Raw genomic sequence first — 11574 nt, 5'->3', positions numbered from 1 at the left:
CTACAGCATTTTGCTGTTTTATCCAGGCAACATTGTAAGATGAGAGGAGATGTGACTGGCCCAAGTGCATCCAATGAACTTCACGGAAGAATGGCCGCTTGAACCCAGGACTTGCACATTTTAGTACAACATGGGCTCTGTCTTGTGGCATTAGTAATAGATGACTCTAAGAAGGGACATCTATTCAGAACTGGTCTAGCCTAGCCCCACAATACAGCTGGGGAGCTGGGGCTGAGAGGAGGGGCTGACCCAAGGCCACCTCCTGAGCTCATGGCAGCAGTGGGATTCAAACCAGCAGAGTGCTGATTCGCAGCCGAAGCACTTTACTGTGTTACAGCAGCTAACACCTATAGTGCATTCCTTTAGCCATCTGACACTGGGACTTCTCCTTCAGATAAACCACCTTAAGTGCTTTTTCCGCAAAGGCCAACCAGAAGAATACAACATGAACCTCCTGCCAAACAGAACCTCCCAAGCACAGGGGCAGTCTAATTTGCAATCATAATTAATAGCCATGTATAGGCCTTGCCCTCCATGCGCAGGTCTAATGCATTTAACACAAGTATCTCCCCCGCCCCGGATCAGACCAGGCCCCCCATCCTGCTTCCATCAGTGGCCTGTCAGTGACCTCCTGAAGACACAGGTGTGCTGGCCAGAAGCCAATCACCCCACACCCCCACACACATCTGAGGGGAGCAAGCGCCTGACCTTTCTAGCATGGTGCTGCTAACCCCACACCCCTTTTGTGAAAGATAATTGTGTCTGGAGTTAAAAACAACAAAAACAGCACTGATATACCACTCTTCTAGACAGATTAGTGCCCCACCCAGAGCTGTGAACAAGTTAGTGCTATTATTATCCCCACAATCCAGCTGGGGCTGAGAGGTGTGGCTGACCCAAGGCCACCTACTGAGCTCATGGCAGTAGTGGGATTTGAACCAGTAGAGTGCTGATTTGCAGCCCACCCACTGTGCTACAGCAGCTCTCCCCCTCCATCCATTTCCAGGAGCTGAAAGACGGGGAGGGGCGCTGTTAAGAAAGAAGTCCATAGAAACTTATACAGAATGTGGTGAGGTCTTAGACCCTTTAAAAAAAACATTAATAGCAGAAATATGTTAGCATGCCCCTGGGAATTGTGGAGGGAGCTGACGATACACAGAGAATCATCATGATTTGCAAGTAGAATTTATTGTACTGTATTTTGTATCATTACATCACATAATTGCATAATGGAAATTAGCATTGTGCTGCTGTACTTCAGGGTGTGGATACTGATTGTTCCTTGAAAAAGAAATTGACGACAAGCTCAGGATGACCCAGTTTTACACCCTGGTCCCCTTTGGACTTGGATGGTGATTGATTTGAACCCACCCTGAGGGCGGAGTTCAGTCATCCATTTTGTTGACCTGCGGATCGAAAGATAATCAGAGACACAATATACATTTTACTTGTCTTTTCAAGCATTCAAAGTTCATCTGCTTGGATTACAAGGAGAAGGGGGGGGGATGGCAAACCCCGTAAACCTGGATTACGAGGAGAGCTTGGACTCTATTTCATTGTTACCTATACATGAACATGGGGCAACAGCTTAGTGTTTATTAGATACTATTTACTGTAATATTTATTATATTTATTGACATATTTATTACAGATTTATTGTACGTTGATTACTGTAATCATGGTCTACATGATATTGATGCAATTAATGACTGGCTATTTATGAAAGTTTTTGAAAGATTTTTGATTAGGCTTGATATTGTTGATTGTACACTGGGGCTGGTTATGGTTTCATTGACTTTTTAGGGATATTTCTTTATAATTTGCAATTGAGCACTTTGCACTTTAAATAGAAAATATTTATATATTGCGTTTTTCTCCACAGGGACTTTTTGTCTTTCTGGTGGCGACATATTTTTCTCTCTCTGTCCCCCCGCCCTCTCTCTCACACACACACAGGGGGGGGGCGGTTTAGGTATGCTTCTCCAAACTGATTCTGAGTGTGTGTTTTCTTAGGGATGAGAGCTAATACTTGAGCTTCCATCTCTGTTTCCCAGGCAGAAATCCAAGAAGGAAAGCTCTAAAGACTAAAAGAGGGAAATATATTGGATAAGGAACTGCGAGTCATAGGGGTGCTGAGATGCCACTTGTATAAATTGTAAGCTAAGGTCGATGGTACAATGCAGAATGTCACTGCCCCTTTGTTGTCACCGAAGATGTAAGAAATTGTCAACCATTTTTGTTTCAAAAGGGTGCAGGTAGCTGCCATTGGTTCTCAGCAAAATACAAAAACCATGTCATACCTCCAGAGGAGTTAGCCGTGTTAGTCTGTAGTTGCAAAATAGTAGAGTTCAGTAGCACCTTTAAGACTAACCAACTTTATTGTAGCATAAGCTTCCGAGAACCACGGCTCTCTTCATCAGATGCACTGTCAGCTTTCGAGAACCACAGCTCTTTGTCAGATGCATTGTCAGCTTTCGAGAACCACAGCTTTCTTCGTCAGATGCATTGTCAGCTTTTGAGAACCACAGCTCTCTTTGTCAGATGCATCGTCAGCTTTCGAGAACCACAGCTCTCTTCATCAGATGCATTGTCAGCTTTCGAGAACCACAGTCAGATGCATCGTCAGCTTTTGAGAACCACAGCTCTCTTCGTCAGATGCAGACAATAAAGTTATGCTTATGCTACAATAAAGTTGGTTAGCCTTAAAGGTGAACCACAGCTCTCTTCATCAGATGCATTGTCAGCTTTCGAGAACCACAGTCAGATGCATCGTCAGCTTTTGAGAACCACAGCTCTCTTCATCAGATGCATCGTCAGCTTTCGAAAACCACAGCTCTCTTCGTCAAATGCAGACAATAAAGTTATGCTTATGCTACAATAAAGTTGGTTAGCCTTAAAGGTGATACTGGACTCTCTACTATTTTGCATATTATACCTGTTATTAGGACCAACCAAAATTAAAACAGACCAGTTCTTCAGCAAACTGCTCGCCGTTGCTTGGTCGGCCCTAATAAAAGGCACGGCGTGATCTCCCTTTTCTCACAGCCCCTTCGCCGGCATCCTCGGCGGGGACGCTCTATCTGTCGCTAATTGATGATGTTTACAAAACCGCTACAAAAGGGCCGAGGCTTGTCGCTTGTTTATGACGTCAACCCTTATCGACCAGCGGTTGCTAGGGGCGCTATGGACGCCACCCAGAGGCCTTTCTATATCCCTCCCGAGATGGGGCTGTACGCGGAAAAATACCGTGTTTTCCAGATGATGCAGGTAACGAGAAGCCCGGGGGCGGGGGGGGGGGCAGCTTCAGCAAAATAAACCGGCTCCGCGTGGTAAAATGTATGGAAGACGTTGGAACGGGGAGGGGGCGGAACTCGCAGAATCCAGCGCGTCACTGGACCTGGAAGAGGACTACAGTCCCCAGTAAGTTCTTGGGGAAAGGCAATGCAGCCTAGTAGTCAGTGAGTTCAGGTGCAACCTGTTTTCTCTCCCCTCTTGCGTGTGTCTGTGGTTTTGGAGAAAGTTTGTGTGGAGGGGGAGGGGTTTTTGTTTTACCTGTGCTGATTTGCCTTACTTCGTCCAGTAGTTTCAAGCGTGGTTGGTCTGCTCTGCAGTCAAAGAGCAAGATGTTTTATTTACTCCATATAAGACTTATTTTTTCAAGGTATGCCATAAAAAAGAGGTGGGTGTATCTTACATTCACATAAGTTATGTCCTGCAAATACAAAGTATAATTTTGGGAAGGGTCATCTTAAATTCATAATTGGCTTTAAGTATTCATATGAGTTTCAAAATACCTGCTGAGAGTAGGCTTAATGAAATTATGGGCATACTCTAAATTGAGTAAATCGTCCATCTTTGACTATTTTTGATCTTAAATGCAACACTTTCTTCAGCAGCAAGCCTAATCAGGAAAGTAAACTTAGAATGATTTAAATATATGCACCCTAATGAATGTCCAAGCCATTGATCATCACACTGTGTAATCCACCTTGATTGTCAACGTAATAATGTAAATAAATAAATAAATAAATAAAATAATTTAAATAAATAAATAAATAATTTAAATAAAAGCACAAAATATGAGCTTTCGGATTCAAATCAAAATCTTCATCTTGTTTGGAAAGTATAAGCAACTGCATCCTTCAGCTGAGGAGTGACATGCAAGCAGAAAAAAAGCAACCTTAAACTTGAGGAAATAATTTAACTAGTAGTTTAACCCTTCTTTCTTCACTGAGCAGTTAGATTTGAGTGAGGAGAGCACAAAGTACTTGCAAATTTGGCAAGGGCCACAGCGGCCTCTGCTGGTGGCTGGGCACAGCTACAGGCAACTCCTGGAACAAACGGATAAGAAGCAGAAGCTTTGGTGGATAATCAATTGCACGGCTTGTCCAGCTTTGTGCTAAGCTGGGCTGCTGGTATTTTTGTAAGGGGGTGGTGGGGGTGGGGGGTATAAACCTGCCATCTGGTTCAGGCTACCTCCTAGCCACAATGAACAGAACGTTTGACATCAAATCTCTTATCAAAATATTGGATGGATTGCTAATGTAAGTATAAAAACCACATCTGTAGCTCTTTTCACCTACTAAATACTTTGAACGTTTTTGTCTTATTTCCCCAGAGCAACGTGGGTGATGAAAGGTCATTGTTCCATTTTTTTTTGCTGGAAAACTGAAGGCGAGAGTGATTTTCTTGCCTAAGTTTAATCATTGTTCTACCATAGGCAATGGGAAGGCAGCATTTACAGGATCTGTTTCCTTTGGAAACAGTAGATTCATCTGTTGCAGAAAAAACATGCAGAAGTCTAGTGGCACCTTCAAGACTAACCCATTTTTATTTTACCATAGGCTTTCTGGAGCGAAGAGCCCACAATTTATGCTAGAATAAAAACTGTTAGTCTTTAATGCGTCACAAGACCATCTCTTGTTATTGTTAACCTTTTTATCTCTACACACCTTAAGTAGGCAATGTAGGGTCTCAGCAGCAAACATGCAATGCTAGTTCTCCCCAAATTGGTCTCTTAAAATGCAAAGAACATGTCTGTCTTGATACTTTTTGCATATGTTCCCTGCCTTTATGATTGGTTGGCCAGTTTCATTCTTTCTACATCTCACAGGTAGGCATATATTCTAAGTGGGGGGAGCTGTGTTGCATGCAACTTATGATTCTCCATAAGTTGCATGCAACACAAGATTCTCCAGACCGATTTAATTTCCTTGACAAGCTGCCAGTGTAGGGTGTGAACTGTAGTTGTGTGCTGGGGCAGAGTGAGCAAATTCTCTTGCCATTTTCTGGATGGAATCCCCCTCCAACTTGGGTGGCTATATTGGAGCTAACAGCTACTTGAGAAGGATTAAAACCTGTGTGCCCCAGGACCCTGGTCCCAATCCAGATCACCCCTCTCCCCCTTGCAGCTGCTCTTAAAGAATGCTAAGGATGCCTGGGGGTAGGACCACGGAGTTGTCTGCTGGCTCATCCAGTTGCACCCTGATTGCAGCCATCTCTGTGTTTTGTAGAATGATAGAAGGATCTATGCTTGAACTGAACTTCACCATCCTCCCCTATGTTCTACGATCATCAGCTCTCACAGATTGGTGAGGCATGTAATCTGGAGACATTAATATATTTCCCCCCCTTTTCAGATTAACTTTCCTAAGTGGAATTTTACTTCATAAGAAGAGCCATGCTGGATGAGGCCAAAAGTCCATCAAGTCCAGCATTCTGTTCATGCAGTGGCTGACCAGCTGCCTCTAGGAAGCCCACAGGCAGGATGGCTGCAACAGCATCCTTCCGCCCATGCTGCCCAGCAACTGATACAAAGGAGCATACTGCCTCTGGTACTGGAGGGACTAGATATCCATCATGACTAGCAGCCATTGGCAGCCCTGCCCTCCGTGAATTTGTCCACTCCCCTTTTAATACCTTCCAGTAATAAATAATAATAACATTTGATTTATACACCACCCTTCAGAACAACAACACCCACTCAGAAGGGTTTACAAAGTGTGCTGTTATCCCCACAACAATCACCCTGTGGATGGTGCTGAGAGAGCTCTGAGAAGCTGTGACTGACCCAAGGTCACCCAGCTGGCTTCAAGCAGAGGAGTGGGGAATCAAACTCAGTCCTCCAGATTAGAGTCCCACTGCTCTTAACCACTACACCAAACTGGCTCTCTGGGCACCAAGTTGGTGGCCATTACCACATCCACTGACAGCAAGTTCCATGTTAACTATGTGCTGTGTGAAGAAGTACTTCCTTTTGTCTGTCCTGAATCTCCCACCCCTAAGCTTCCGTGAATGACCCCAGATTTTAGTATTATGAGAGAGAAAAGCTTCTCCCTGTGCCCTGTCTCCACCCCATGCATAATTTTATCTCTCTCATGTTTCCCCTTCCTCTCCTTTTTTAAGCTCAACAGCCCTAAGCCTTTTAACTGATCCTTAAAAGCTCTAGCCCCATGATCATTTTGGTTGCTCTCTTCTGCACCATTTCAAGCTGTAGAATATCTTTTTTCAGATGTGGTGACCAGAACTGTACACAGTTTTCCAAGTGTGGTCTCACCATACTTCGTATACTTGCAGTTTTGTTCTCTATTCCCTTTCTAAGTAAGGCCAGCGTGGAATGTGCCGTTTTCACAGTAGCTGTATGCTGACTGAGCTATCCTCTTTTCACTGAGCTATCCACCTCGACCTCAAGATCTCTTCCTTGTTCAGTTGTTTTCAGCTCAGATCCCATTAGTGTATATATGGTTGGGATTCTCCCCCCACCCCCACCCCAAAATCTGGATCACTTTACTGTTGCTTACCTTGAATCACATTTACCATTTTAATGCCCATTCCCTCCATTTTTGGAGCTCTTTGGAATCTGTTTTGTCTTAACCAATGTAAATAAAACTTGGTCACCTCACTACCCACCCCTAACTTCAGGTAATTTATGAACAAGTTGAAAAGCACCAGTCACAATATAGGGGACTCCACTGCTCACATCCCTCCATTGCAAGAATTAACCATTTATTCCTACTCTCTGTTTCCTGGTTTTTACTAATTTCTAATCCATAAGAGGACTCGCTGTCTCATCCTGTAACTGGTTTTTGGTGAGAGGCTTTGTCTAAAGCTTTTGGAAATCCAAATGAACAAGGTCTACTGGCTCATTCCTATTCACATGTTAATAGTGGTCAGATTTGCCCCCATAATGTTAGAAAGCTTATGATTATGAATATGCCATAAGCTGCTTCTCTGAATGTGCTTCAAGCACTAAAACTACTACCCAAGTGGGCAGAAAATATGGAAGCTGCTGCCCAAGCAGGCAGGAACATGGAAGCCAAATCCTGGCCAGGAGATGGACCGTGCAAACATGGAGAATGACAGCCAAGGCCAGCTCACCCCCTCCCATGCCTCGGAGGCGTGCTAAGGATCCTGATACCATAGGGGCTTCCTGGAGTTCCTGAATTAATCAACACAACCTGCTCGATCGATCTCCCCTTAACCACTTTTTTGTATGTAGGTAATTCAGAGAACTGATAGCCTCACCCCTTCACCTTGTGGGTTGTCAATCATAAGTTGACAACTTTAGTTCCTCCCGGGAAGACCTAATCAAATCTTCCTAGTTCTTTGTCACACCCCAAATATGGTTTCCTGGCTTATTGTCTCACTTTGGAGACAGTTCGCTATCTCTTTGTCTTGTCCTGGAGACAACTTCACAATCCTTTGTCCCTCCCCAGGAACAACCACACAAATCTTTGTTTTGGGGGCAGAAGACGCAATCTTGCCCCTGGGTAGGATCCATGGTATAAAATAGACTGCCCATCTGCCCTAAACTGTGGGCATGCTTTGGATCCAGCATCCACCCTCGAACCTCCGTTCGAGTCCTTCCACCTTGAAACGCAGGCTGCTCAGCGCTGCTCCTCTCTCCCGGACGTCTGTATGGTAAATATCACCCAATCCGTCAAACTCGATCCAACTTTCACCACTGCTTTCTTGTTAGCTCTGAATGTGTGTGTGTTGTGTGCTGTTGAACTCTGCTATTTTTAATAAAAATCCCCTTTTTGGTTGAAATATCTGTCTGGTTATTGAATTCTCTAATTGGGACAATCCTCGTATACGTTGGTGGAGGTCCCTCAGTTACTCCCTCTTGCTGCCTCCTCCTTGCTGCCAATTCCCCCCATCTTGCAAGGAGACCTTTTCTTTGGGTAACAATGTTTATTGAAAGGTTCAAAGAATTCTAAAAGATTAGTAAGACACAACTTTCCTTTTCAGAAGCCATTCTGTATGCTCAACAGTTTTATCCTCAATAAATGCTCCTGAGCTCTCTCTGTTTATGGTTCTCTGAGTATTCCTAGCTGTCCTTTCTATCACTGAAGATGTGCAAAGAAGTTGCTGCTCTTTTAATTCAGTTTCCTTCCAAGTCACCTTCATTCTTTTATTTATTTCTAGGCTATGCTTGAAGGCTTGATGATCCACAGACCAAAAGAGCCCTTAGACTTCTTGATAAAATGGTTAAAGCTAGACAACGATGATGGTAAGTAAAGGGAAGGGGATTGGTGGTCAGGAGTTTGTCAGGGGCGAGTTTTTGAGCTAAAGCTCAGCTTGCGAATTTCTGACGGCAAATCTATCTTGATCCTCCTTCCCTCACTCTGGCCACTGTCTGAGAGAGAGAATATAAAGGAGAGAAGAGGCAGTGGGAGGGAATGGGAGAGTGGGAAAAGGGGCCTAAATTTTTGTGTGTTGTATGCTGAGCAGTGCAGCGGTAGCTTGTTAAATGATCAATCCTTGACAGGGATGCTTTTTCATTTTGAATATCACTCCTTTACTTCCTCCACTCTCCAACTTTGCCTGTGCTGTGGGCCGCAGACGGAGATCATGTCTGCCTGCGAGCTGCCCCCACGGCCTCCTTCCACAGGCCCACTGACAATGGTGCAAGCCTTAGGAGGTTTCTTACTTTGTCTTTTGGTAGGGCCAGCCCTACCAAATCAATGGCTTAGACTGGAGTAACTCTGAATAGGATTGCACTAATTGAGGAGCTAGTGATGGTGGGCCCCTTTGGTGACCAAGTGGCTTCTGTTGTGCCTGGCCAACTATGGGCAATATGAGGATAAAACCCACGGCTTCTGCCCAGGGCTTTTTTTCAGCTGGAATGCAGTAGAACGGAGTTCAGGCACCTCTTGAAAACGGTCACATGGCCGGTGGCCCCGTCCCCTCATCTCCAGACAGAGAGGAGTTTAGATTGCCCTCCACGCTCAGCGGTGCGGAGGGCAATCTAAACTCCCCTCTGTCTGGACATCAGGGGGCGGGGCCACTGGCCATGTGACCATTTTTGCCAAGGGCGATTTAAACTTTAAAAAACTCCCCCCTTGCTCCAGCTGACCCAAAGTGATGTCATTGTGTGGTCCTGAGTCCCACCACTGAGTTCCACCACCTCTTTTCACAGAAAAAAAACCCTGCTTCTGCCTAACTTAACAGGGTTGTTGCAGTGTTTACTGAGATAAAGCGTGGGAAGCGCTAAATGAATGTTAAGCATGTAGTGTATAAGGCATGTTTATTCTGATTGTCTTCTTAATTGCTGCTTGGGATTCGGAAGGAAAAATCCTTCTTTCCTGTTCTCCCCATCCAACACAAACTATTTCTGCTTTTTCAGAGCAATTCTATGCAGATACTTTAATGAGTCCCTGAGATAAAATTTTAAAATTCCTGGGGTTTGTTGTCCTTTTTTGTGGCTTGAAAATCTGTCTCCTTGAAATCTTTTCTACCCCTGGTCCCACCTTTCATTACTATCAGCACAACGATCTGCCTGCAAGGATTCTCTCCGCTCAAAATTGTTAGGATTTTGAGAAGTTTTAAATTTATTTTTTCATAGAAAAACTAATAGAAATGTGTACAGTTATTTAAAAAAACACAGACCTTTTAAGGTAGTGGTAAGAGTTTTGGAGCATCCATTATTTATGCTCTCTGTGCCCTTACCTGATAATTCCTGGTGTTGTTAGACTTGCCAATCCCTCCTTTTGTCAGGTGTAAATTTGTCTTCCTAGTTCTGTCTGGGTTGCTGGCTTTTGTCTGTCTTGAAAAAAAATTAATTACTTGCTATTGCTAATGAGTTCTGCAGCACAGTGGCATGTTTTATCTGTGTGTGTGTGTGTGTGTGTGTGTGTGTGTGTGTGCATAGCACGTGCATAGCAAAGGCTGATGAATCAAGCAGGCAGCCTGTGTTTCTGCCACAATGAAAAGCCATGTACTCTCAATCAGAATTATTTGATTTACAAACTGTTCACCCTTAGGCGGATTAGATTTGGCTACACACAACAGTACTCTCATTTTTTGTTCTGCGTGAGCTGTCAAGAAAAGGCTGTATCGTGTTGCTTTGATGTTTCTTTAAAAACCCAGAGTAAACCATTATGGAAGTTCCGTTGCAACATCAGTAGAATCCGTGTCGCTGGGGACGTGGAGAGCTCTTTATATTTTAGGTTTGGGAATGGGGGGAGGGGGAGGGGAGGGGGAGGCCAGAGACGTGTTTGCAGTTTGCATCCAGGACTCAGTGTGGGTTGCAGTTCTGATCTGTGCTTCAGAGTTTTTTAAAAGCACAAATCAGAGAGGTTTCCATGTGATTTTTTATTTGTGACACTGGGACACAATTCACAGTTCTAATTTCATGAAAAGAGCTAAGGATGTGCTTCAATAATATCAAATCAATGAGACTTTAAAATGCTTCCCTGTGGGGTAGGGTTCTGGTGTCCCTTGTATAATGTGCTAGACAGGTTTCGAAGCAGGGAACCTCGATTCTAATTCCTGCTCCACTGTGAAACTCGTTGGGGGACTGCCTGGCAGAGCAGTTCATCTGGGAAGCGGGCGTGGGCCTCAAGCTCATCAGGGCGCTGGAGCTCACCACTGACCAGCAGCTCCGTCCTCTGGCAAGCTTTCATGACGGAGCAGAGAGTTGTGTGTTCCCTGCTGCTGAAGTCCTAGGTTCACAACTGGTGGTTTATACTAACCTTAGTCCCATGATAGACATTGCTCAGGCAGTCTTGGATGAAATAACTCCAAAACAGCATTGGGAAAGAAGAAAGTGGCTTTCAGTTCCAGGACTCAATAAAACCATAGGTGAACAGGCTCCGAACAGTTAATGTTGAACTGCTGTCTCTTGTATCTGTTAAGAAATAGAAAGAACCATAATAAAATTAAGAGGCATTGTTTTAAAAAAGCAAGCAAACAAACACGCCAGAAGAGAAATCTCTGGAAAGCTGATTAAATACCCAAACTTTTTGATCAACAAGGAAGATGCTGACTGTTTGGAAGGAGGGGGGGGGGGAAGCCTAATCTTGTTAAAGTCATCAGTAAAGCTATGAATTTTCATGATCTCTCCTTGCAAGACAGGTTTTGCCCCAGAGAAAATTTCAAACAGAGATGTGGATGAAAAAAGGGACTGTATCTATCCCAGGTGTGAAGACAGAAAACCTTTTAATTAATAATAAGTTCTAAAGTACTCCTTTAGAAAAAAACATAACAGAAGTGCTGAAAATTTATAGCTGAACACAATTGTGGGCTTGGCAAAGCTTTCAAAGACAATAATCAGAGTTAAAAACATAGAGA

General features: G+C 44.0%; 1 protein-coding gene across 1 annotated transcript in view; it reads left to right on the top strand.

Annotated features, from left to right (window-relative positions):
• The first annotated feature begins 3186 nt into the window (after positions 1 to 3186).
• AK8 (adenylate kinase 8) overlaps positions 3187 to 11574 on the top strand; it is a 191834-nt gene continuing 183446 nt past the window's right edge. Inside the window, exons 1-2 of the mRNA XM_054998122.1 lie at positions 3187 to 3267; positions 8428 to 8512. Of these exons, the coding sequence (XP_054854097.1) occupies positions 3223 to 3267; positions 8428 to 8512 (130 nt within the window). The 5' untranslated portion in view covers positions 3187 to 3222. The remainder of the gene's footprint in view (positions 3268 to 8427; positions 8513 to 11574) is intronic.

This window comes from Eublepharis macularius, chromosome 14 (genome assembly GCF_028583425.1).
Source record: "Eublepharis macularius isolate TG4126 chromosome 14, MPM_Emac_v1.0, whole genome shotgun sequence".
Classification (NCBI taxonomy): domain Eukaryota; kingdom Metazoa; phylum Chordata; class Lepidosauria; order Squamata; family Eublepharidae; genus Eublepharis; species Eublepharis macularius.
This window is presented reverse-complemented; position numbering and strand designations above follow the sequence as displayed.